Source organism: Rissa tridactyla, chromosome 3 (assembly GCF_028500815.1).
Source record: "Rissa tridactyla isolate bRisTri1 chromosome 3, bRisTri1.patW.cur.20221130, whole genome shotgun sequence".
Classification (NCBI taxonomy): Eukaryota; Metazoa; Chordata; class Aves; order Charadriiformes; family Laridae; genus Rissa; species Rissa tridactyla.
Genome location: NC_071468.1, coordinates 51,985,718 through 52,012,279, shown reverse-complemented (window position 1 = coordinate 52,012,279; position 26,562 = coordinate 51,985,718). Strand labels below are relative to the sequence as shown.

At 38.0% G+C, this 26,562-nt stretch overlaps 1 protein-coding gene across 2 annotated transcripts in view; it reads right to left on the bottom strand.

Moving 5' to 3' along the window:
* Positions 1-26,562, bottom strand: part of PRKN (parkin RBR E3 ubiquitin protein ligase) — a 781,894-nt gene that overhangs the window by 623,668 nt on the left and 131,664 nt on the right. For both annotated transcript variants that reach the window (XR_008465680.1, XM_054196729.1), the window contains exon 2: positions 78-241. Coding sequence is in view for 1 of the 2 variants with exons in the window: in XM_054196729.1 (XP_054052704.1) it covers positions 78-241 (164 nt within the window). In the remaining variant the exon portion in view is untranslated. The remainder of the gene's footprint in view (positions 1-77; positions 242-26,562) is intronic.

Sequence of the window (26,562 nt, the reverse complement as noted above, 5' to 3'; positions counted from 1 at the left end):
GTCAGATTGGCAGCATTAGAGGCAGAGGCAGTGTAGCTGGCAGCAGTCCAGAAGTGAAGCTACCAAGGGAGACTTACCTGTAGTGTCAAGTCATTGCTGAGCTCCCTCCCTGCAAAAATCACCCGCAGCTGGTCAGCTGGAACTCCCTGTCGCTGGGCAACCGCCTCCTTCAGCTGAAGGACGCTGGCGTCTGAACCAACCTCCACTGGGAAGCCATGGCTGGAGTTGAACCTGACAAACACTGAACAAGAGCAAAACACCTTTTAAAATGAGCATTTCTCATAATGTGTTTGTACTAATGACTACAAGAGGCTTACTCTTCAACTGTGCTATTTTTGGAGAAAAGCTATTAATACTGCAGTGTACCATGTTGAACGGAGGAACGGTACAAGATTTCCCATCACAGAATAGTGACCGATAAAAAAAAAACATGTGTTTCCCCTTGGCAGTGTTAGAAATTACAGAGAACAGTCAGAATCAAAAGAGACCCAGCTAGGCAGCTGTCTGAGTAGTTGCTAACTGGCACAATAGATTTTCAGTTCAGTTCTAACCTTAGCGGACAGAAGGCACACACGCTACCTGTGCCTCTTGTGCTCTTCCCCACTGCATATAACAAATAAGTGCAGGAAAGCGAGGTATGCTTTAGAGACAAAATGCATTAAATAATACAAGGGAAAACAATTCCTTGTTACACAGCAAAGCTCAGTCATATAAACTGGTTTCCCACAGATATAATTCTACAGAAGATAACGACGGAGAGAAAAATCACACGCTAGCAGAAATGTTTGGGAGTGTTGTATTACAGCATGGTCTTTTCAGAGTTCACTAAAATATCTGCAGTACATAACTCCTGCCGGCATCCACCTTCAGTGCAGAAAATCACTACTGCACCAGTCATATCATTTTTAGAGCTGCAGCAACTGGTTTACACATCCAGAGAAGTCTGGCAAATAAACTCATAAGCCTTCTGCCATGCAGCTGGCAGAGCTGCTTTTCATATGGAGTCTGAATGTGCTCATCGAGCCCATGGTCAGGGGAATGACTGCAAGAGCTATGAAAGAGGAAAAAACCTCATTACGCTCCTATCAGTCATGGAGATTGTGTGAACAGTAGACACCTCCCCAATGGACCATTGCAACCAATAGCTCCACAGGCAGGAAGAAAAGGAATTAGCAAAACCCAAAAGAAAAAAAAAATCATTTATGTCAATTAGATAGTGGGTACCTGTCACCTAAACTGCTTGGGTATTGACTGTTACAACCAGTCTTCTTAACGATTTATTTCCCATTCCCACTGCAATGTTTTAGCTGAAGTTTTTATTTACTTTGTATTTTTGATGAGTGACAGAAGCATAACCTCAAAAGTATTTATATGGTTTTAAAAAATAACTATTTTTAAAACTGCAAAGTGGATCTTTATGATTTTTCAAACACATAAAGTCTAGCTGACCATTTCAAAGTTGTCAGATTCTTTAAGAGCATTTGAATATGGCTGAGAATGCTGCCATTGTTTTGCTGAGCAATGAATGTTGTAAATATCTGCAATTTCTTATCTTCAATTCATATACCAATAAACCAATTCATGTACCATATACCAATAAAATTTTACATAAGATTTTAAGTTTTGCTCTTGAAAGTACCCTCTTAAGGTACTAAAATGCAGGGTAGGATTGCATAATGCTGTGTCAGGCAGGGTGCAGTACATATGCCCTGCAGTGTGTTAACAGTCTCCTGTAGTACATCCTGCTACTGGTTTTGATTTCTAGTTAAAGGTGTTCTGGAAATAACTAAACTATGCAAGCTGTATATTCATACTGTTCAGAAAAACCAATGGAATTTGAATGTTATTTTGATTGTGGTTTGGAGAGTCAAGGGGGACTTATATGACAAAAAGTAGTTCCAGCTACATACGTACATAAATAATGGGAACTGAACATTTCCCATCTTTCCAGAACACTCATAATGCTCAACTGTAAATAACTTTATCTGGGCCAGTAGCAAAACATATAGTTAAACCAATGGGGAATACACTTTTTTAATATGCTAAGCTCTTGACTATCTGACTATGCGCATATATTTTTTTTAAGCATTTATATAGGTATGCTCACATACACACATAAAATGCATACATGTGCATTTCCAAAGACTTATTCCTAGCTAACAAATAATCCCCTTTAGTCTTATGAAACCAAGTGCTATGGGTTTTGGAAATGAAAAAAAGTTAGCAAGTGCATTGGCTCTGCAAATTAAATGTGCTGGTAAGAGGAAACTTCTTGATAAAAGCAGCATAAAGATGTGGAGTGTCATTTAAATTAATTATAAAGCAGTACTCATTTTTAAATACAGTATAAATCCAACACACTTAGTGCAAGTGTAATTCATATTCATATCAACAATCCCCACCCCTTCCCTCAAATAAGCTTACTTTTTATTCACTTCCAACAGATACAGGTAGCAAAAATTTGAGTCTCACAATTGTAACTACAAGCAAACATGGGAAATGGGGGTGTTAGTGCAACATTTTGTACTCCACAGCAAAGATTACAACTACTCTCTTACAACAAGCCTGAAGAGCTAACTCAGAAAAATGCAAGAATGCCAAACTTTGCTTGCTGGAAAGTTCTAATCCACAAATATTTTGCACTTAAACACATTTATTCTATTACAAAGTCTGCAACCCACCAACTCTTTAACATAAAAGAACAGAAGGGACGTCTGCTTACTTGCACAGAACATACAAAAATTAAATACAAAACTTCAGTCTGTGGAATAAAACCAGAATTTCATCAACATAATATTTCAAGCTGTCTTTTTAGGAAAAAGAAACTTATTATTTTCTTTTTGACATTTCAACTCAATAATTAAATCATCACTATCAAGCTGATACTCTGAACAGCACACATTATTCATGAGATTGCAGGTGAAGTTATGCAGACATTTGAGATCTCTTCCAAAGAATGCATAGTTTGAAAAGACTTGGAATTTAAAGTTTGTCTACTGAAAGTTAAATAAATATTGGCTTAACAGAAGATTAGGGAATTTACCTGAGGCCTAAACTGCTGATGGAAATCCAAAAGAAATAAATCAAGCTACTAAAGTTCAGAAGTAGCCGAAACAAGCTGAAGAAGGAGGCTCCATTTGGATCAACCCTTCCACGCCGACATTTGTAAGAGGTGACAAACAGTGAAACTTGTCTGATAAAAGGAAACTTTGTGAGACTTGACTGTCATGTCAAATATAATCTCTGTAAATATCACAAGGATCTGATTCCCAGAGGGATCAAGAGGTCCATAGATGCTTTTGTAAATCTCGTGGTATCTATCTGAATCTCTACGTACCTTTAAAATCTCACTATAAGTCCACATATTTTAAGCACGGTACTGAATGGAGGAAAGTGATATAATTGAAACAGTGAATAAAAAAAGAAGTATATATATAATTCACTATGCCTTTCCAGTATCTGGGGTATACATCTTCATGCAATAATTTCAGTTTTACATTTAACAAGTTGGATAGTATTAATCTCTTGTTTGGAAGGATCAGCAAGTGCTACATAAGGGAAAAGTTATAGATAAAGTAACTTTTACATATTTCCAGAGGAATGTCCCGTGTTTCCTATGAAAATACTCATTTTTTCAAGCATGTACCTACACAGTAAGAAATTTTTTAGTCCAGCATGATGACTCAAGTGGTGGAAATTGGCTTTTTCAAAGACTGCAGGCTTACTCCTTTGGCATGCCACTTCTGCGATCGTGGCAGAGGGAAAGTTCTCAGTTTTGGCTGTAAGGGCAGGAATTGCATTTGTACTGAGCAACGCATTTTCCCCAAGAAACTGATACTACAAATCAGAATAAACGGAGTTGCAGGGTACGTGAAATGCATTCAGGTGCAAAGAAAACATAGGAGACTGTATATACAGAAATGATGGTGTAGCGTCCAGCAGTAGGTTAAAGCTGGCTACACAATGTAACAAGTCTTCAAAGACAGTGGCTAGCGATTTAGGGAAATAGAAGTGAGGAGTAAAAACGCACCCCTCCACCCCTCCCTGCCACCCTAATTGGACCAGAGAGAGGAGGTGTACACAGAAGTAAATGCTGAGTTGAATGAAAATGTCCGTTCCCAGCTGTGGGAAGTTTCACTATTTTGACATTGGTTTTCATCTCAAATGCATCAAAAATTCAATGTGTTGACTTTTTATGTTCTTTTTGTTGAACAAGAAGTAGCGTGTAAGCGTTAAAATATTTTCATTCTGCAGCACTTCATGGAAAAAAATACTTCTTCACACTTCCAGTCCTGTTAACTAGCCCCCTCTGCTTGGATTCTCTCTCTCAGAATGAAGCACCAACACAAATCCCAGAAAGAAGTGGGTGCTGTGGTCATAAGTAAACACTGGTGTATCATGATACAGGCAGCCCAGCATTTATTTTCACTAAAAGCTCCCAAGGAATGCAACTTCTTGGCTTTTAGCTGATTTGTATTCAAATAATTATAATAAAATTAAGAAGTTATCACCTCTGAAGTGACTTGTGTTAATGAATTCATGTACAATGAGCCATTTCATTCTTATGTATACAATACGGAAATGCACCAGTTCCCAAATAACATATTGCTATCCTGAAGATTTTATGTTTCACAATACTATGGTTTGAGAAAACCCATAAAAATTTATTGTCATTTAGACAATTATTCTATCACCCGATGACCCCTCTCCACCCAGAAAGGGGAATCGGGAAAAGCAAGGAAACATGAGGGTTGAAATATAAATAGATTTAATGGGATAAGACTAGATAATTAACAATAATACTAAAGAACCAGTATTAATCCTGATACTAACATAAGATATACAAGTATTATACTCAGCCAATTCTACCAGTAGGAAGCTGTGCACTTCCAGCAAATGTCAGACACTGCGAGTGCAATGGCTTCAGGAGGAAGGGAATGGCTCAGGGGTCCCGCACCGGGGCAAGAAGTTCTCTGGACTGCCACCACCAAGGGAGAGACAGACTACGCAGCAAGCTTTCTAATTTATATTGAATGTGACATTCATGGTATGAAATAATCCTGTTGGCCAGCCCGTGTCAAACGCCCAGGCCTTGCTCCTCCTCATCCCTGCACCTGGCAAGGCTTGAAAACATGAGGCCTTGGATCCCGCATACCATAGCTGACTGTAAAGTAAATATTTTCACAAATTCAGACACTAGGGTCTTCTAAAAGTGCAGGTTTTTCCAGAATGAGAAGAGAAATTAGTCCTGTGTCGCTCAACCCAGGACACACAAACAGTATGACACATCATTGCATCCACTATGGAAATGGAGTCAGCAGCACAATTCAATCACTTAGGATACAATATAACGAATAACTTTTCCCCATGAAGTAATACAAGAATTGCTAGCGAAGGGAACATAAGTAAGTGAAGAAGACTATGACTAAAATCTTGAGTAGTTTAAGTACTGCTATCTGTCCAGCCTTTACGCTGGAGGTTGCCACGCATATAACTGGGATACTGAAAGAAATGTGTACCAGCATCTCAGCTGTGCCTGTTTACAATTCAGCATGTTAGTACAAACTCAACTGAAAATTTAAGGACATGCAGATACAAACTGGCTACACTCAGACACAAGTACATGGGGCAGGTGTGCAGGGGAGCTGCAGAATTTCAAGTGAAGGTTGGAAGAAAGCTGGTGGGCAGGCACCCCTGCCAGGACCTCAACAGGCCATTTCTCAGGGCCCTGGCATTCAGCAGTCTTTCTTCTTTGGCAAGTCATACCAAAAGTGCCAAAACTTTAACACCCATTGTCATCAATCCTACAGGTTTCCAGTTGTGAATCGAGAAGATAAATATTGCATGTTGGAGAAGCTTAGGCCCTGCTTGTGAATAAACCGAGAAGGCACAGTCCCGATATATAGAACAAAAACAACTGAACTGTGTCAAGAATGAAAAAAAAGTTGTAGAAGTTTTTACATTGCTACACGCAAAATACCAACTTTCTTTTTAGTTTTGACATGAAATACCCAATTCTTTTTTTCTTCCTGAAGTAGCAAATCACAGAATCCTGCTTTGCTGCACACCAAACAAAAGCTATAATCTACAATGAATGATCTGTGGCAACAGAACGCACAAGTTTAAACTTTGAGATCTCATTGCTGAGCAATTATATTGTGTCCATGATAACTATGACAGCTTCAATACTCTTTATTCCCCATTATTGCTAGGGACAAAAAGAATAAAACCAAGGTTTAACCCAAAACCAGTGTGAAATACGTGAAACTTTCTTGATTTTTAAAAGCCCTTTCCCTACTGAGGTCAGATGACAAGAGCTTTGAAATGTATTTCCCTAAGACTGCGAAAAAAAGTCTTGTGACAGTATCTGTCTGTGGCAATCAGCTCCTCTTTGGCTCAGTACATGACTTGAGAACACAGCCCTTCTCAGCTCAAAAACCTACATCTAGACTAACACAAAGTATTATCCCTTCCTTTTCAATAATAAATCTTTCTCCGAAACTGTGATTAATAATTCATTCAGTACAAATAACCAGTTTAGTGCAGATTAAAACCAGGAAAATGCACAGAAAGGATAAATAAAGGAAGAGAAGGTAGAAATCAAGATAATGTAAAATCCTCGCCACCTGCTAGAGTACTGTGGAAATGTTCTGTAAGTCCCTCCATTACAGCACAACTGCGCATCACCGCTCAAGGCATAGGCTGAAGGCATCTGTTCTAAGTATCTTTTTTATTTCAATAAAGAAAATAAAAAGTATTTTTCAGATGCTCGGGACTCCTGCATCCTCAATCATACGGCAAGATACTATTCTATTATTTTAATCTTTACATTTGATGAACATGATACATTTGTAGGTACTTTATAAGCCCCGAGTGCATGTCAGTTGCTGCCTGGCATTTCTATAACCTAAATTGTAGAAATGCTACTGTAGGATACGTGTACTGTGAGAAACTAGCAGCAGAACACAATATAATGTGATGGCAGTAAATCTTGTTCCACAAGTTTTTATTGTTATTTCCCAGTTTTCAGTGTGTCAAGGGAATTGCAAAAAGGGAAAGAAGTAAAGCAAGGGGGAACAAAAAATGGAAAGGAATAGATGAGTTGGGGAGACCGTGTAAGCTGAGGTCAGGTCTGTAAAAGAATAGCTCAGTCTTGTGGCAGGCTTTTATTAAACAACCACTCAGCACATGTTACCGGAAGTCCAACTGAATGGCTAAACAGCTCTGTGCAAAGTTCTTTGAAGCATCTTTCCACAGCAACTCCAGCAGCCTGGAAGGGGTTGCAGTCTTTTTCTTCACAGATTTGTGCACCTAGGTTCTGCATTAGAGTAGGAGACCTTCACAACACCTTTTGCTCCCAGGAGCACTGGAGAGCAGGACGGTTCAGGCAGCTCCATTTTAATTTCTACCCTGCTTCCACTACCTCAAGTCCCACTTTGGAGGCTGCTGTCACTGTCACAAAGCTCTGGCCAACTGGCTTGCCTGATTTTTTTTCTTGACATATGTGATAAAATAAAATTTCATCAGCACTAGAACAACCAGTCCCATAGGAATTCATGTAGCCCTTTCATCATCTAGCAAAAATATCCTCAGCTCTCTCCAAGGAAACTCTCAAACAGATGTCTTTTCATCAAAAAGTTGCCAAATTCCGACAAATTGGAGCCAAGTTAGATAGCAAGATCCTGAGTCTTCATGCCCTTGCACTGAACATCCCTTCTTCTTGCCAACAATTCCCTCCTTCTATAAAGAGGAAAATCTAACTACAGAACCTCTGCTGTCTACACAAGGAGTGAGATAGTGTCTCGGATTTCACACGTTTTCAGTCTGTATGGCTGAAAATCAACACTACCCTGAGATGAGCGGGTTGCTGCTGCAGATATCGATGCATTAGTGTGACGTTTTCCTGGCAAAAAGGCCTGCTGTATATTTTGCATCAGGTCCAGACTGACAAGAATATGCAACGAAGTTAACCATGACTTAATGAGTTACCACTCACTGCTGAGCCATGATAACTGGCAGCATTAGGCCTCCTTGATCATTGCATTTGTGAAATAAAATTAATGCACATTAATGTAAGCCAACTTCACAGCCGCAGCAGAAAAAGAGACTACACAGGCAATAACTGGCAACTCATTAAGCTAGAGTAATTTGGTTGCTTCTGATCATTTGTAAATTACCTTCACCTAACAAATGATTTTATGATGCAGTCACACATAGAGAGCAATGTAGTAATCTAACATAAACAATGTCTATAAAACCCCATCCTTGGTGAGGTTATTTCTCTCTTTAGGAAGGAATAAACTCACAGAAACATCTTTAGTTCTAGCTAACACTAAATGAATATTAAAAAAAATGTTCCTTGATTATTAACTCAAATTTTAAGATTGAGATGTCTGATATTTTTATTTCCTTTTTAAATAAAAATCACGATCGACTTTTATTCAAACAACTGTTTACGGAAAGCAATACAGTACTACTCATAAATGCTACATTTGTACCCAATGACAGTTTTCTACAAAGTCATACGCAGCATGGAAAGGGGGACTGGGCACTCACTTCCATTGCAAGATTTAGGGGGCATCATCTTAGGCTTGCAGGAGCTAGGTTCAAACAGACAAAAATGAGATTTTTACTTACAATACTAGCAACAGACCTTCTGGAAAACCCTGCCAGAGAAGTGGTAGATGCAGGATGTGTAACTTTGGCTCAAGGGGAGAAGAGACAGTTACTCCACAGGCAGCTCAGTAACCTCCCACTGAAAAGGAGGGGTTAATGTATAAAGTATGAAAGAAATATGTATATGTATGTTTTGAGCTTAAAAGGGCTATGTCTTCCAGTCACATGCTGAGCCAAAGAGGAACATCACTGCAAAGACATTAAAAAGTAACAGATACCGTCACAAAAAATAATTTTTTGTCATTCTTATGAAAATACATTTTAAAGCTCCTGCCATTTGAATTTAAAAAAGCTGAGAGAACATCAGGGAGAAATATCATCTATTCTTTCCCTTTTGTCTTTCTTCAGAAGGGTCTCTCTGCTTACAGTCAAGATTGGAGTCATGGGGTTAAACTGACTCTTGCTCTGAATGACTATGGCAGCTCTTTTGTAGATGTCCTGGGTTTGTATTTCCATATATGTACTCCACAGAATGTAACACTGAGTAAAATCTAGCAAGTAGGCAGGTTAACAGTTTCCTCCTGACTCTTCCTTGCTACCAAGTAATCCAAACCAAAAATAGAGGCAAATAAAAAAGACAAGAGCTCAGCACTACTCTTTTCTTCCTCCAGAACTATGCAAGCACATGCGGCTGCTTTCTTGTATTGCAGTGAGGCAAATTTAAACTCAGCAATTCTCACAGTAACCTAATTTTGTTCTAGGAAGTATGCCTCTTAATCCAAGAGACAAGCTAAATTTGTCCAGTGAATTATTTCCTGTGAATAATTCACTCAGTTTTGCTATACCCAAATTATCTTTAAAGTTGGAGGAATGCATAGCTAGCTAACCCAACACTACAATTATGTTGGCATTTCCTTAAAAAGTCTCTTAAAAATGCTGTTTTCCTAGCTATTTTTGTCCTGATTTACTGGATGCTTATGTCAGCACAAAGCTGCCATGAACTTCCTTGATACAGAATCAAGCTAAATTCATGTTTCATTTTAAATAGATGCATACTGTTCTTTAATGTGCTTGGATATGGATAAGAATCCTTAAACGACATATTTCCAGCTATATGCACAGCTTTCTGTATTAATAAGAAGTATTAGATTTTAAAATAAAATGTATACTCTTGCAGCTTTTAAATTAACCCTGTCCTGTGGAAGAATGGGCCAGTATTTTTGCAAAGACTGCATGACTTCAATAAAATTCATCAAAGTCAGAAAATTTCAAGTAAGACTACAGCAACAGCTTTAAGGCTTTAAAGGGGACTGCAAGGTGAGGACTGCAATAGTGAGATTCCACTATTTTAACAGTTACACTCATTTGCGGTTCCCCCGGGAAATGTAACACATTGTTATCATAGTGTCTATATTCTGCTAAATACTAGAAGCATTGGTGGACATCTGAGGATCCACTCAAACAAATGTATGATAAATATTGCAGCTGTCACACTTGACTAAGGAAGGAGCTTTCTAAACTCATTAAGTTTGTTAGTTTGTGCACTATAGGACAAATGAGTATAAAAATGTATACAATCCATATTATAATATAGAAAAAAATGGTACATATACCATTGGAATGGCTACGTAGAAACAGATTACCTCCACATATAAAAGCCTCAGAAGTTACAGAGAAAATATACCTACCTACCCACCTACTGACGTGGAAATCTTTGTTTTCATTATTTCTACAAGAGCTGCTACAAGTAAAATCAAGCCAAAATTCAAGGGAATAAACATTGTTATGGCCCAGGACAGAGTTAGCCCAGTACATGGTTGCATGCAGTATAGCCACATGCATTGCTTCAAGGGAGGAGATGTAGCCAGGTGCTCTGGAGAACAGAAACAAAATATGGCTTATTTCCTTGGTGTTTACAGACCTAATGTTAGTTTTTGAATCACTAGGTTTCTTTGCTTTTACTCATCCCATTTGTGGGCATCCCAGTATCTTTACAATCACTTCCCAATTCGCTTTAAGACACATGACGCACAAATGAAACTATATTTCATCACTGAGCATTCAATTTTAAGGCTACCTGCCGCAGCCTCTTTTCCTTGAGCATCTTTCCCATTTACCTGTTTTACTGATAAATAGTTCTTTACTAGCAGAAAAACAAGCTTTGATGTTCTGGAATGGTCATATCCCTGTCCTGCACCATCAAATGCTAACCTCACTCTGCTTCCTGATGCTTGGCTTTTCTCTCCAACCGTGGGCATCATCTCTGCTTCCTGAGACCTGTCTTCTCAATGGTAAAATTACTACAGCAGCAGAGCGGACTTAGGAGGATGACTGCTCTGCAGAACGTCCTGAAGAAAGACCATCAGGGCACTGGGGGCACCACCAGCCCTGACTGTCCCTGCCTGGCTTCCCCCAGAGCTCCGCCGCAGCCCAGGGCCCCGTGTTTGCCCCCAGGTCTGTCAGCCCCTGCCCCAGCAACGCCACAGCAGGGCCCATGCCCAGACCAGCCTTTTACTGCTCCTGCCTGGGCTTCTTGCACAGATGTGACCTGACTTGCCGCCTTGCACTGACCTGGCAGTGGATCCCTGCTCTGTCCCTCGCCACAGGCCCAGCCTGGCCCACCCCGCTGTAGGGCCATGGGTGCTCCAGCCTGCCAGGCCCCGGCCCTGGCCGCTGCTCTGCCATGGTGGCACCACCCTGCTCTCACTGCTCCTGGGAAAGGCTAGTAAGAAGAAATGTAACATCTCTCCAGCCACAGCAAATCTGAGAGTCTCAAAGCAGGCTCTAAAAGAGCACGTGTGTGCATGTGAGGCAGAGAGCTGCTGGCGGGCGCCGCGCTCCTGTTCCTCCATCAAGACGGGATTTGCCCCAGGTGTCTGTGAGCGGGCAGGGCTGTGCGAAAGGCGCTCAAGGCGCTCGGCCCTGACAGGGCCAACACGGCCGGCCTTTTCCTCCTCCCGCCTCCTCATGGACAGAAACCTGATTAAACCCAGACTCTCAGGCCCTGCTGGGCGCTCCGCCTCTGTGTGGGGCTTGGCCTCCAGCTCTACAACCCCTCAGCTTCCCGCCGGCGCGGGGCTGTCAGGGCCGCCACACGGCCCGACAGGGATCCCTGGCCTGCGGGAAGCACAACTGCCCTGCTTTCACACACCCCCGGCTCCAGGAGGGCTGCTCTAGCTCCAGAGTTTTCAGAAGGACGTATTGTTGGTAGTTAAAGTTGAAACAACATTAAAATCTCCCTGCCTTTTTCACATTTGAAAAAACGTGCTTTGTTTCAAAAAGTCTGACAGCGCTTCTGTAGCAACTTGGAATTTACCCTGACAGGTCCATGCTAAATTATTTTTGGCAAAATTACATCTATTAAAGATGTAATGCAAAGATTAGTTCAAGTTCCTAAGTAATTACACTAGCTTTAGTAAAACTATCTTAGCTACTTACTCCTCTGACAGGAAAATTTAACCCCTTAAATCAAAAGAGAACTATAAAATGACGAGTTGCCAAAGAAACTTCCATTTGTGTAATAGAAATGTGTACTCAACTTTTCTTCTGAATTCATTAAAAAAAGTTTCTGTAGCTAAGGTTGAAGATTTACCGTATTTCAAAGATAATTTTCTTGCTCTTGAGTTTTCAAAGCTCTTCTTCCCTTTGTTGATTTTTTTTCACATTTACTTTTGCTATCTATCTCACACCCACATTCAATACCCCTAAGTCCCTGACACAAGAAAACACCCAGCAGCCACTTTTGCCAGGCAAAAACATATGGCCCAAATTGTCTGCCAAAAATAGTCTATCATTGCTACTATAAAACTGCTAGATAGCTAGCTGGAAAAACTAAACACATATCAAATATCCCAGTGTAACACCAGAACGCTATGAATTCAGTATATTCTCTGAACACACAGAAACTAATTAGAGCTATTTAAAATAAACTCAATACAGTCATTTACAATCACCCCTTAAATACATTAAATGTGTAAAAATGGGTGTGTGCATAGATGTAAACAGATTAGAGAGAGAGAGAGTTAGTTAGATACTTATCAAATCCCCAATTCAGAATATTATTTCAGTACAGAGTGAAATCCTTATTCACTGAGCCGATGTAGACATGAACTTGCTGAGTAGGATGAGAGGAGGTACTCCAGCACTTAGTTCACAAAAAATGCTTACTAAGCACATGACTCAAATGCTATTACAAATATGAAAAATTAATAACTCCAAATCTTAATGAAATGCCAAAATACAATAGGAAGCCTCAGATTGATAAATGGTGATGTATATAGTACATCAGCTGAATACGATAGTACAGAAGTGTCGAAATATTTAAGATACTGTACAAGAAATTTCCCTTATGTTCTGCTTTTTTAAAATCAACGCTATGCAGAGCCAAAGCATGTATATATTATAGATAGGCACACAAAATAGTGAAGACCACGTGGAGCTATGCTGTGCCACAAATTTACCGTGTATGTTTCTTGCCACTTTACCAATTCTCTGCCAATCTGTTTTGCTGGATGTACCTTTACTATCCCATGTATCAGCAACTTTGAGGAAGATGACATAATGATTTGTGTCTCTCTCTGTCAGATCTAGGTCCATAGCTGATAGGAAGTTAGATATTTCTAGGCCTGCAGGCCTATAGTTTTGGGGTATATTTCACTAGAAAGCTAAGAAACTTCAGGGTTTTTTATTAGAGACTGAGATGGCTATATAAAGTAATTTTACCATTAAAAAGGAGGCCTCATAACCTGAAGTTTTAGCTTATCACCATGATAGATCAAAATATCTCAGATGTCAGAAGAAGAAGTCTGTTTATCTAGTTCAAGCCATAATTCCCCTGGAAGAGCGTGTTTCCACTGGCACATATAATGAACTGAAGCCAAAGGTCTTGTGGGCATGTACCATTTAATGAATGTCAGATAAAGAAAATGATTTAAAAATTTGCTTTGACAAAAGCAAGATCCACATAAATTAAAATGTGAAATAACAGCTGAACTGATGATGACAGGATGAATCAGTTCCTTCATGCTGAAGTGAAAGTTTACTGAAAACAATTTTTAAGTTAAAACATCCCTTTCATTTTTCTTAGATCAAAATTTGGACTTCTTTCCCCAAAGAACAGAAGCTCAGAATTTTCGTTCTAACTAAGAAGGCATAAAGTTAAAATTTCTGAACAAGCAGAATAATAAATCTGTGTTTGAATCCATATAATTCTCTATACACGGGCTATTTTCTGCCTTACATTGGAAAAGCTGAAGCTTAGTAAGAGGCAGCAAGTACAGGCTGCATCTAGCCTTTGGGAATGGGTCGCACTGCTATAAAGATGTACCTGCATAGCAGAGTGACACACATTCTCTTGCAAAAATCCTGTTTTGCAAGGTGGGTGGAAGACAGAAAAGAACTACAATTTCTGTGAGGCACGTGAGGTGCAATACAGTTTGAAACAGCTAAATCTATCTTCATTTTTAAGCGCTGGTTGTGCTGACCAAGTCTTTCGGCTCTCTGAAGAAAATGTGGTAGGCCCATATTAAGTTATTATTTTGGGTCATGTGCTGTTTCCATTGCTCCTGTTATCAGGAGGAATGATGCTAAAAGAGCAATGTAGTCTTCTACGGGTTTTACTCATTTTCAAAACCTATTTTGAGGCCTGAAAGATCAGGCAGGCTTTTTTGCTGAAAAAAACCCCTCAAGTTCTTCATTCTAACTATGAGTATTCCCAGAAGTTTCCCAAACAGTTTCCCCGCAGTTTCACAAACACTTCAATACTTTTCAAGATTTCCTTTCTTTCTGTCTTTCTGATAAAATGGGCGCACAGCTGCAACCAGTCACTCCATGTGCCAGCGCGTTTGTCAAGGAGTTTGAAGGAAATCTCCCAGCAAGCAAGGCTGAGCTTATGATCAGACAGGAAATTACGGCCTATTATGCAATTTTATTCTCGTCTGTGATTGACTCACATCAAAGGGCCACTCAATGGCAGCTAATGATACTTGTTAAGGTAAAAATAGTTTTGTAAAAGCAGATGGTGGAAGCAAGACAGCAGTAGATCAGAAATGCTGAGTCTGAGTATAGTACATATTATATGAGGCTTTTAAAAACAATTTTAACATGTAGTGTTCCTTTACAGTCATTACAAACTCTATGGTGTTTTCACATACAGTGGATGTTTGTCAAGTTGTTCTGATCAAAATTTTCCCTCCCAACCTATTTAGAGTACTCTGGACATCAGCAGCTTTATACCTGTAAATAGGTGAATTTTTTCATAGTGTATGTTCCACACATTGGCTCTATCAGTATATGATGCTAGGCATATGAATAATTCTGTATGCAAAGAACCTCACTGAGCTCAATAATGCTTTTTACATTTTTACAATGTTTAGGGATAAAATCACTGTGACATATATAGTTATAATGTCACTATGTCCATCTTAGTAACACATTTTTAACAACATACAGAGAAAATTAACTGTGTCAACTTAGGCAAGTAAGAAATGTGAAACAAATAAAATCAGAACAAGATTTATTTAAATAAAGCTATAAAATGTTTTAAGCCAATCATCCCACTAAAGCCACACCTTTGTAATGGCATGTGCGAGCTCTGAATAGTGACTGAAATTAAAAATGAAATACTGTGGCAGAACAGAAATAGGTCATTTGGTTAGATATTTAGAAATTTATTTAGAGGAACTTAGCAGTAAAATTAAGTTAGTTCAAGAATACTAAGAATTCTGAACAGAAATTGCTGGTTTAAACTGGGTACGTCAAGTATTAGGTACAAACACGTGACAATGTTCTTGGAATTTTCATTTTAGAAAAGAGAAGTAAAATATGGACATATTTCTTCTAAATTATTATGCTACACAAAAAAGTGGGTTTCTTTAGTTTCTCTTTCCTCCAAAGAATTAGTCATACATGATACAGCTTGATCACAACTGAATAGTTAGTAATTCTCAAATAAAATAGTAATCATAATTCTCATTATGGAGAAAAGAAGTTACATCAGTAACAAAAACACGTACAAAAGACTTGGGGCCATTATTTATTTGTGATACTACATATGGTGGTGATTGCAATATGGCAAATATTTATCATCAGATACATGAAATCCTTATTTTCTTTCTTGAAAAAAATCCAGAAGATCTAGCACACATCTCATGATTTCCGGAGAGTTAACAGAGGTCACTTTAATAGGGTGGTTTCTTTAAATATGCCAAAACACACCATTATTTAGTTTAATAATGTATCCCATGCAAGATTAATGCAATCGAAACAGCGATAGCAATTAAACAGTTATACTATGTTAGTGAAACTGTTTCATTGCCATGATAAACAACTTCTATAAAGATATTACTTAAAACAAGCAGAGAAACCAAGAAGTGTGCTAAATCAGATTTAAAATGGGATGTTACCTTCCCCAGAATCCAGCTTTTCTGCAGCCAACATTTTTACGTGCTTTTCACTCCTAAGTCTCACTGGCCTAGTAAGAGGTAGAAGAATTTCTAAAATCCTAAAAGTTTCTGGCTTTCACAAGAAGTTGTAGGAGCCCTGACTGAAAGCTAATTTTAGGCAATCGGTGGACTTGGGCTACCCTGGATCTTCAATAGTGGTGCTCTGGCCTGTCCATGAAATGCTGTTATGACCTTTCATCGCAGAAATAGCCAGGACTGATGTAGAAACGGATGCCTTGTAAAACAGAAGGGAGCACCAAACACCATGATTTAACGAAGTGGCAGTCCCCAGCTTGAAAAGCCAAGAAAAAACAGGAGACCTCAGAAGCCTGAGGCCTGTATCCAGACACTCACCAGATAATTATTCTGAATGACTCATAAAAGATTAGTTGAAAAACAGAGTAGATAAATTTCAGTGCACGACAGAGCAATGCAAAATGGAGACAAAGGGAATAATGAAACTAAGAGAGGAAAGACTGGAAATGCAAAAGAAATAGATCAGAGGAGGAAGAAAAGGCTTCTCCAGGATTAGGGAGGGCTTACAGTCAATGCCATGATTTGGGGAATAAAACTTGAGTGGTCTCCATTTCTCTTGTGTAATATAGGTAAATCATGAAACAGCATGAAAAATGTCCCTACTCCAGGCTGTGCCTTTTAGGAATTATTAAAAAACAGAAGCTTGCAAAGATCCTCTAACTCACGCTAAGAGTAAGTATACAGGACAGCTAACTGTAGAAAAGAATACATTTCAACATTTTTCCTTTTACCTTTTTTTTTAACTATTCAATGAATAGTTCATGGGTTTTTTTAAGAACAAAGAGCAGAAGGAAAATAAAGAATAGTACAGGTAACAGAATGCAATCACAAGGAAAGAAAACATGAAAAACTGAGTCCATCTTTCAGTCCGTACTTGCCAAAACATTTCCATCTCCTGTCAAGTCATATACTTTACAAAATTAAAGACTGATATTAATTTGTCATACAAATGTTCCACAGGGAATAGTCAGTCCTAAATTCACAATATGCAGATACCCATTTCATAAAGAAATTTCACAAAGTCATTCAATAAAAGTTGTATAAAAACAATAAAAAGCATAAAGATGTGATTCTTCAAAATAAGTCTGTATCATTGGCCAAAGAACTCAACCAAAAATTAAAGTATCTCAAAACTTGCAGGAATCCTAAATTAAGAAGACATGGACAAAAGGACACTGATACAAATATTAGTTTGAAATATTTGCTGTTTTCTGAAGTAGTAAATGTATAATTTAAAATTATTTAGCACTTTTCTTCAATATGTTCTGCCTTTTAATAGGCCAGTGCAACTCTGGGTCTTTTTGTCACCTAAATGAACCATGAACGCAGAATTCTGCAGTTCAACTGATTCAAGCCCTTTCCAAGGAAAAAAAAAAGTAATCCTTGCATAGTATATAATGCTCCAGTAGAAGAGAACACTTCCCTTTATTGCTCCCTTGTAGATGCCATTAAGAGAAGGTAGACCGAATATAGTATGTCGAACTTGGACTCTTCTATTATTGCTGGGGTAGTCTAACTTTCTACTTAGAAAGTGTCAACCCTTACATTAGTTGTACCTGGAAGAGTAAATTAAAAATATATATATGTAATAAAATAGTAACTGCACCAAAATACTGAAGTAAACCTAGATCTAAAAATTATTCAAAACTCAAAAGAAGCAGACACAATAACTTAAAGAAAAAACAGCTTTACATAAATGCAACAGCATTTTGCAAAACCTTCCTTCAATATATTTGCGTTGCTGCAGACTGAGATTGAATACTGTTATTGCAATGGTTTTGTGAAGGACATAAGAGGAAAAGACTCAGGAGGCTGCATTAAAAAAAATGAAAACCAACCCAAATCAACCTCTTTGAAAAACACAGTTGCTATGTCTTTAATGACCACACGTGCTTTGAGTTCCCATTCACTGCCCGTGCCAGTGCGAGCTTTGAGACAGCCAAGAAAGAGACTGGGCCCAAGAGCAGAGCTGACCACATTATGATCTCCGCTCTCTGGCAACATCAGTGCTGCTTGAAAAGCTCTCCAGAAAATGCATGAGCTTATGTGAAACACATTAGAAATGCTGAAATACTGTGGAAAGATTATCTGGTAGTCCCTTTAGGAGTCACACATCATATATATATATGTATATACACATATATTTATATATGTATATAAACACACACACACTCCACCTACATGCACACACTATCTTTGTATATATACATGCAGTATATATGTATATACACACATTTTATACATGCTGTGGATGTATGTATATGCTAGTAACTAACAGGAAAATTTCAAGAGTCTTTTATTAAGAAAAAGGATAACAGCTGAAATGAGTCTTATTTTCTGGATTTAGAAAACCTTCCGTCCATAATTCAGCTACAAAGCTCATCATACTAAGTAGGTGGACCGGCTTCCTTATACCACACTGATGGTAACTGAAGCAGACCTTGGCATTCATTTTAGGCATAACTCACTCTGACTGCATCAAATCTAGGCCTAATTATTAAAGGACTATTGTATCACTCTCCACTTTTATGAGAAACACAAGCACCTGTGCAGAGCAAGATGGAACAGACAATACTGACATCCAAATGCCAACCTTTTCTGAAGACTTTTGGGTGACATGGAGAGGAACCGGATTAGTCTAGCCCTGTATGCAGTTCACTAAATCACCAGTACTAAATGTTTCTGTGTCACTAAGTACTATAAAGTGAAAAATGTTTTGATCATTTTGACATTTGTATTAAATCTCCTTCTATTTAACCACACAGTTTAAGAACCAGTGCATCAGAGAAAAAATATGCAAGAAAGCATTACTTTAAAACTGGAGCCAAAAGCAATACAGCTGATATAGTATCAACGGTCCTGACCCCATGAGCGACACTCCAAAAATACCAGAGGGTCAAGAGCCATAAGATTCATTCCACACGTGCCAGAGAGACAGACACAGGGGCTGCTCTGGGTGTGCTGTAGTCTGCAGGCAGGACATGACAGTGGCTTTACAAGTATCCCTACCTCTCCACTGAAGGACAGGATGGAGTAGGATGTATAAGCGGATCCCTACGTACTTGTGGTCAGCCTCTCCATGTGCTCACTTTCCACAGCGAGGGATTATCCAGGAGCCCTTGTGCCACCATACATCTCTAAGTTGTCATGTGCCACAGCCCTACTGCAATTGCTGCCTTTGACTCCTGAGGTGCATCGGGCTCAAGTGCCTCAGGTCAGTCGCGCCTGCACTATTGTAACTAATGAATAAGGTACATGGCAAGAGAGCCGGGTCCCACAGGAGCAGCAAATTCACGTTCTCCACAGCAGGGCCAAGATTTCACTCAAGAGCTCCAACACTGTAAAAGATTCTTGTCCAAGAAAGAAACATGCATTTTACAGTAGAAGAATAGAATATTTTCATTCAAAGTCAATGAAAGAACGCATACAGATTAATTAATAGAAAGGAATATTTTTGCGTTAGGCATAGAAGTGTGTTCCACTAACATTATACCCCTAAAATAGGTTTTAAAAGTCTAAAATGCTATGGGTATATTATTGCCATCTGGTTGAGAGCACAGAATTTGGAATATTTTAGAATTTTTCATATAAATATTTGGCTCACAGACTATAAAGAATTATAAACATGAAATCATAACAGGTGGGTTTTTTTCAAAGAGGATTGTTAGTTCATTAAGTTATTAAAAATTGTCACTTCTGGGTATTTTTCATGTAATTTTCTAACATTTGTCTTCTCCCAAGTCCACGACCAACTACATGTTCATATGTATTCATGAAAATGTCAGCATATTGAAGCAGATTGTATTATACCGTGGCTTTGATAAAGACATATATTTCTTTAAAGTACATACCAATCGGTACTTGTTAAAAAATACTCTGAATATAAAACCTTACAGAACAATACTGATACTGCCATTCTTATAAATATCAGATATAATAAATACTCAATTCAAACAATAGAATAATATTTAATATACAGACTGAAAACATATTATGGAACTGTCAAAACAATTAGCATTCTGACAAAGTGATTAATTTCCCCATGAAAATATTTTAGGAAGCTTCCATGCATTAAGACTTGATAAATATTCAGTTTCAGGAAAGCCAGTATGCAGCATTCTAAATTTCTCCAAGGATGTTCTTTTAGTCTTTCAAAATAAATTTACCTTTCAAATTTTAATACAAGAATTTGTATTAAAAGCAATACAAAATTTGCTTTGCATCCCAATCTAGGATTCGTTCCTTCCAGCCTGTAATTGTGATTTATTTTTTTCCAGGATACATTTTCTGAATAGGTACGATATAGACATGCATTCTTGTGTTACACAAAACATAAACCCCAAAGCCTTAAATTTGGGACCAGAAAAGGGTCTAGAGTAAGGGAACTACATGTGACCACAATTTTGTTGCACTTGAAGTCCTTTGCTTCTCTCCTGCTGCGATTTATAAAAGTGAAGCAATGAAAGTAAAATGACAGATTTAGGTACTGTTTTTAAAAATGGGGTAAGAAGCCTGCTTGTCAGTGCTTAGGTAGGATATTACTCAAAGATGTGAGAAAGCATAAATTTCAGGGCTGCTAAGGAGCTGTATTCATCATTCTGTTGAGTTTTCCAGAAGGGATACACTCTATCTCATTGGTGAAGTTTGCCATTCATTGAACCAAAATTTCAAACAGCTCATGTTTAACTGTTGTCTGGGTATTTGTAATATTAACCTGGGATACAGAAAAACCTTTTCGTATAACTACGTTATAGGAGATAAGTCCAAACATGCTTATTTTTTTTTTTACTTACTGTCAACTAAAAGTGTGATGAAACTAGGAGGAAAATCTAAATTAACCTATAGTACTTCACACAGGACTTGTTAGTCCAAATATGGACTAATCAAATAATAAAATCAAAGAACTAGAAATGTACACTTGACTTCTGTATCTTGAGTAAGTTCTGTACCTATTTTTAGATATAAAGAAGACAGGAACCTCCTTGCTGATTTCATGAATCTTGCAGGAAAACCTTCTGCAAAACAATTTGTCAGACTGACCTGTATGCAGAAACAGCTTCCACATGACAGCTGCACGGCTTTTATTCAATCATTATGATGTTATTTATTTATTTCCTTGAATATAATATTTACTCCAAAAAAAATCACCATCTCTTTTCAGTCTGATCTGTGTTATACTCAACATCAGCATCTACAGTGACTGCTGTCATCCTGACAATTAGGACCAGCTTGTCTGAAGAGTTTTTGATATAATGAACTATCACTGCAGTTCACTGCTGTGAGACACACTGTTGTGTTCATGTGTGCAGAGAACCATCAGCTGCACTAGGGATACGGCTTGATTTACTTGTAGAAGGACAGAGGTGCTACTAAGACTTTCCTAGGGTGGTAGACAGATATTAAATTACAACTGTGTATCGTTTTGAGGGACTGTGATCAACCAGGGAACCCCTACAATGGAAGAAGGCTCCAAGGAGATGGCCAACAGCAACGTGGTCCTGAAGCTCAGGGGAGGATGTAGGGAGTGACTGGCACAGGTGCTGCAAAGGAAGCTGAACACAGCTCCACGCAAAAATGCCCAGAGCGTGGGTTTGGTCTGGATAAATGGCTCTGGGCGGTTTTGGTCTGGATAAATGGCTCTATCAGCTGAGTTGATCAGCCAGCTGCAGTCAGCTTAGTAGATCAACTGGTATGTCAATTAAGTGAACCAACCAGCTGTGTAACTGTTCATCCCTGAGTTAAAAGAGAGCAAATGTCTTCCTGCATGTGCCATACACACACCTTGGCCAAACATAAGAGTACAAAAAAATAGAACAATGAACAAAAAGAGCTTGGGATGTAACAATGGGCTTGAGCTGACTTCTCACTCAAAGTATTCCTTGTGGAATTCCTTCCTTCCCACTGGGAACGCCCACTGTCATGACACTGAGCCTATTATTCAGACAGTCAATGAGAATCATATTATCCTTGTGATTCAATTGTACATTGAAATTGCTATATTCTGCAAAGTGTAATTTGTCATGATATTATGATTTAAGTATATTGTTGTATTGCTCTGCTAACTCAAAAAATGCCATGTAACATCCTAGAACTTCAAATAAGTAAATTTGGTATAAAACACTAAACTTTGCAGACCTGGAATATCTAAAAGAAGATGTTCAGAGACTACTGGACTCTTGACAGGAACAAATAGTCTCCTATGACTGACATACAATATCTATTTATTTAGCCATACCAAATCAGCTTTGAAGATCTAGATTACTTCCTTCCAGCTGGGAAAGACAAACAATTAACAAATTGTGTTTAAAGGATTATATTTAATACAGCAAATAAGATAAAAGAGGTGTTTATTTCTAGCCTTACTACACTTTTCCAGTGCTGTGAACTAACAAAACCTTTACTAATCAATATATCAAACATACTAAATAACTAAGTCAGAAGTTCATAGACTATAAAGAACGCAAGCGAAACCAAGCTCAATATTGAAATGTGACCCTGTGACCTTTGTTTGATTCTGCAGCTGTGTCTGAGGAGGATTTCACTCTCCCCTGTCTGGTCATTGAATAGGTGGTACTATGACGGGTCATTCTCAGTAAATTATTTTCAGTATTAGAATTCATCAAGTTAACTGTGGTGCTAACTGCAACAGGACTTGTTCTCTAAGTAGTGTTACTTTGTTCAACACTTCATATCAGAGTAAGTTAAAGCCCTGTAAGTAGGTTTTTATGCTGAGGCAAAGCATACATTAAAATGATGAATTGTTGGGAATCCTGATCAGAGAGAGGGAAATTTGTATTTCGTGCTTGAATAAATTTTACTGTCTTACATTTGGTTTGTAGATTACAGCAGCATGCATTTGGTGACAAAACAAGCCTACTCAAGCAGGTGGATGCTTAACCAGTTCTCAATCATTGTCACGACTCAGGGAGTAACTGCGTTTTTTTCAAGCAACTATTGTTTGAAGAAGAAAAATCACAGCACTACAAAAATAACAGAGGGGAAATGACATGCTATCTTTTTGTTAATTTTATCTGCATTTATACTGCACTTGACATCTTAAAATTTAATTTTTTTAATAGTCCCTTCTAGTTGTGGAATAAGTCATCTCATTATCTGCTGGCCTTCAGCTTCTTTTACAAAACCTTAAAACCCCTACTGGGGAGAAGCTAAATATAATAAATAACAAGCCACTACAGAATTCTTCAAGAATAGATTTGTTTTGTGCTAGGAATTTCTGAAGATGATTATAATCAGAAATATTGAATTAATTTTAAAAATACTAAATAACTTAGGTTGTCAGAAGGGATTACACATGTTTTCTTCAGCTGTCATGCCAAATCATTCCCAGCATTCTGATTATCTAAGGACTAATGTGTATCCTTGGGAAGTAAAATTGAAGCTTTATCCTATAAAAACCAACCAACCACATACTAAAAAAATCCTGTTCTAGAATCTTCCCCAAATAAAAACACACATTGTCCCTCTGATAATAACCTACAGCGATGGTAACAATACTTTAACACCAGATCCTGCTTGAAGGCCGTCCTTAATATATGTATTTTCTGTAGCCTTTCTCTGAAAATACATCCACACACTGGCCTCCAAGTAAGGTCAGTCTGAAGAAATACAGTACCTAGCAATATCCTTTGTCCACAGTTGTAATTCCTATGTTTTGAAATATGTTTACTAATGCCAAGCACGAAAGAAGCAAAGCAAGTATGTACAAGGGAAAAGAAAAAGCTTCAGGAGCTGCACTGAGACCTCAAAATCACGCCTAAGGGCAGAATCAATCTTTATGTTAACAGAAATGTTGGGGGAGCAATTGTCTCTGTCAGAACGATCATTCTCTCAGATAACAACAGGGTGACAGCAATCGCTGAGAGTTTTTCCTTAGGCAATCTGCATAAATGTGCAGACAACTGGTACAGGCCTCACTCCTCATGGATCTACTGACTCCTACTTCGGAGCACACTCAGCTGCCATGGTGAAAGCAAGGCTAAACCAGAACTCTGAAAGCAAGTTACCCTTCTCAAAGTAGATCCAAATATAGGGGCAGAAACAACTAATGCCACCTTCCTTTCTTTTTTCCTTTTCCTTTTTTTTCAATAGAAACTAAACATATCCAGTTTAAAAAAAATATGTTGCATATTCACTACATTAAATAAATACATTAATTGGATTTTCCAGTCATTTAATGTAGACTTTCATCAATATGGTGCAAGGCAGAACAAAGACTGTATGACAAAGAAGTAAAAATAAAACCCCAAAGCTTACACACTATTGAGCTTCTTCAAAATTATCATATCAAAGAATCTGACTTTAGTCACAAATATCATAGCTTCATTAATCAGGAGTTCAAGTACAAAAACCTGCATTTTAGGAGGTATAACTCAAGATGAAACTTTTCCATAAGTTTGAGATTTAACATCCACATTTGTCATGGAAATAACCTAAAGAAAAATAGGGAGAATTGCTTTCAAACTGTTTTCAAACATTTTCACATAACACATGTAAATCAAAAGTTCTTTGATATTGAAACTAATGTAATACAGATCTCTAAAGTGGAAGAATCATGATTTAACATCCTACAAAAAAACATGCATGGACTTTTAGCACGACACCTACACTGGCAAAAGAGATACTCCCAAAAATCTCTTGAGCCGAAATCTGTAAAAAAAGAAGCAACAACTGACGAGACCATAATCACTTTTAGGGTCCATTAGAAGACAAATTGCCTGTCTAATTAACACTATTCACAAACAGATCTTGAAAATTTATGCATACTTCTGTGAAAAGGATTATGTAAATAACATATATTTGCAAAATTGTTGACTGTGCCAAGATTTCTGTTTATTCACTGGAGCAGTCTAGCAGGTCTATCCATTAAATACTGTAGGTTTTAAAAATTATCATGCATGTGACAATATAAATTTACCCAATAGCCAAGCTTGTAAGTTTTTTCTTATAAATAATGCATACAATAAAAAAAGAATATGAGTAACTAACATCTGAGCAGAGAAATAATATGTATTTTCAGATGACTAGTGTGTACATACAGAATGTCGCTGATTATATTTTTTTTAATATGAGATGACTCTTGTAGATAAACACTGCATATTTTATGAGTTTGAATTAGTGGATCATCACAGTAAAACTGAGATGAGCTTCTAATTTAACAGACATTTTTTAGACGCTCTAAAAATCAACATGCATGCTCATATTCTCTTGAAAATTACTATCCTTGGAGGGTGTAGAAACTAAGTTTAGTACTTAAATGTACAGTATTTTGTTACTGGATTTTTAGCACTTTACCTATATAAAAGTAAAACATCTAACCTAAATTAGTTCTCTAGCCTCCCTCTCATATCAAGACAGAGTTTAGCACCTGCAGAGCATCTGTCCCCCTAGCTATAGAAGGAACCTAGATAAATAGGTTGGCCTTGTGAAACAGCAATGCTGTTGTGCTGAGATAGCCTAAAGATGTGATCGTGACGCAGCTTTAGGGAGACCGGATGCCTATAGGCTGCTGTAGACAGATAAAGAGGAGTCAGGCTTTAAGGCACAGAAGCTCTTCCTCGGGTGTAAAATAAGAACTGCAGTCTTCAAAGTTACACAGAAGTTGACAACGATGAATCTATTTTGATGACCTTAGACCACCTAAAAGGGGTAGGTATACATTCCAGCAAATTGTATTAGCCGTGGAAAGGTTATACACAAAAATGACAGCTGATCAGGTCTTAAGCAGTTGATTAGTTTTAGCCATGTAAAACCTTAATCATTTATCTGTGAGAGTATTTGATGCATTTAAGCTATCACAGACACAACAGGCTACATAACAGTCACCTAGGCTACATCTGTAGTTAATGGAGATAAACTGGTAGGATAAATGACTCTGTCAAAGTGACTCAATTTTGTTCAATTTGAAAAACTGGGTTTAGATCAATCCTACCCTTGGTAAGTGTTTCCTGAGATACCACATACTATTTCCCCGTCTGATTCATGCCTATTAACCCATTAAGGCTAGCCAACATCCTCCATACAGGGAAGCGATATTTGAAAAAATCTTGGGAATTAATTATACAAAGCATCTTCAGATTATGTGACACATTATAGGAATTACCTTTGTGAGCATTGCAACAGGCTCTCATTCATCTCAATGCCCCTGTGTATAAAACAATGTTTGGGTTAATGGAACCTCACTGAATGCATCACGTGCACATGCTAACCAATGTGGGCTTGGATCTGCTGCATATGTTATCAGTCTCTGTCTCCAGTCTACTTAGAGAGAAATTGTCCCCAGCCTAAAAACCAACTTTAACAAGCAAAGTGTCTAAATTAATTTGATGCTACTTTCTCACTATTCAATATAAGGTATAAGACAGCTACAAAGCATATGGTTCAGTAGAAAGATAATCCTCTAGTAAGCTTCAATTACTAGCACATCAATAAAATAAGTTGATGACACTTG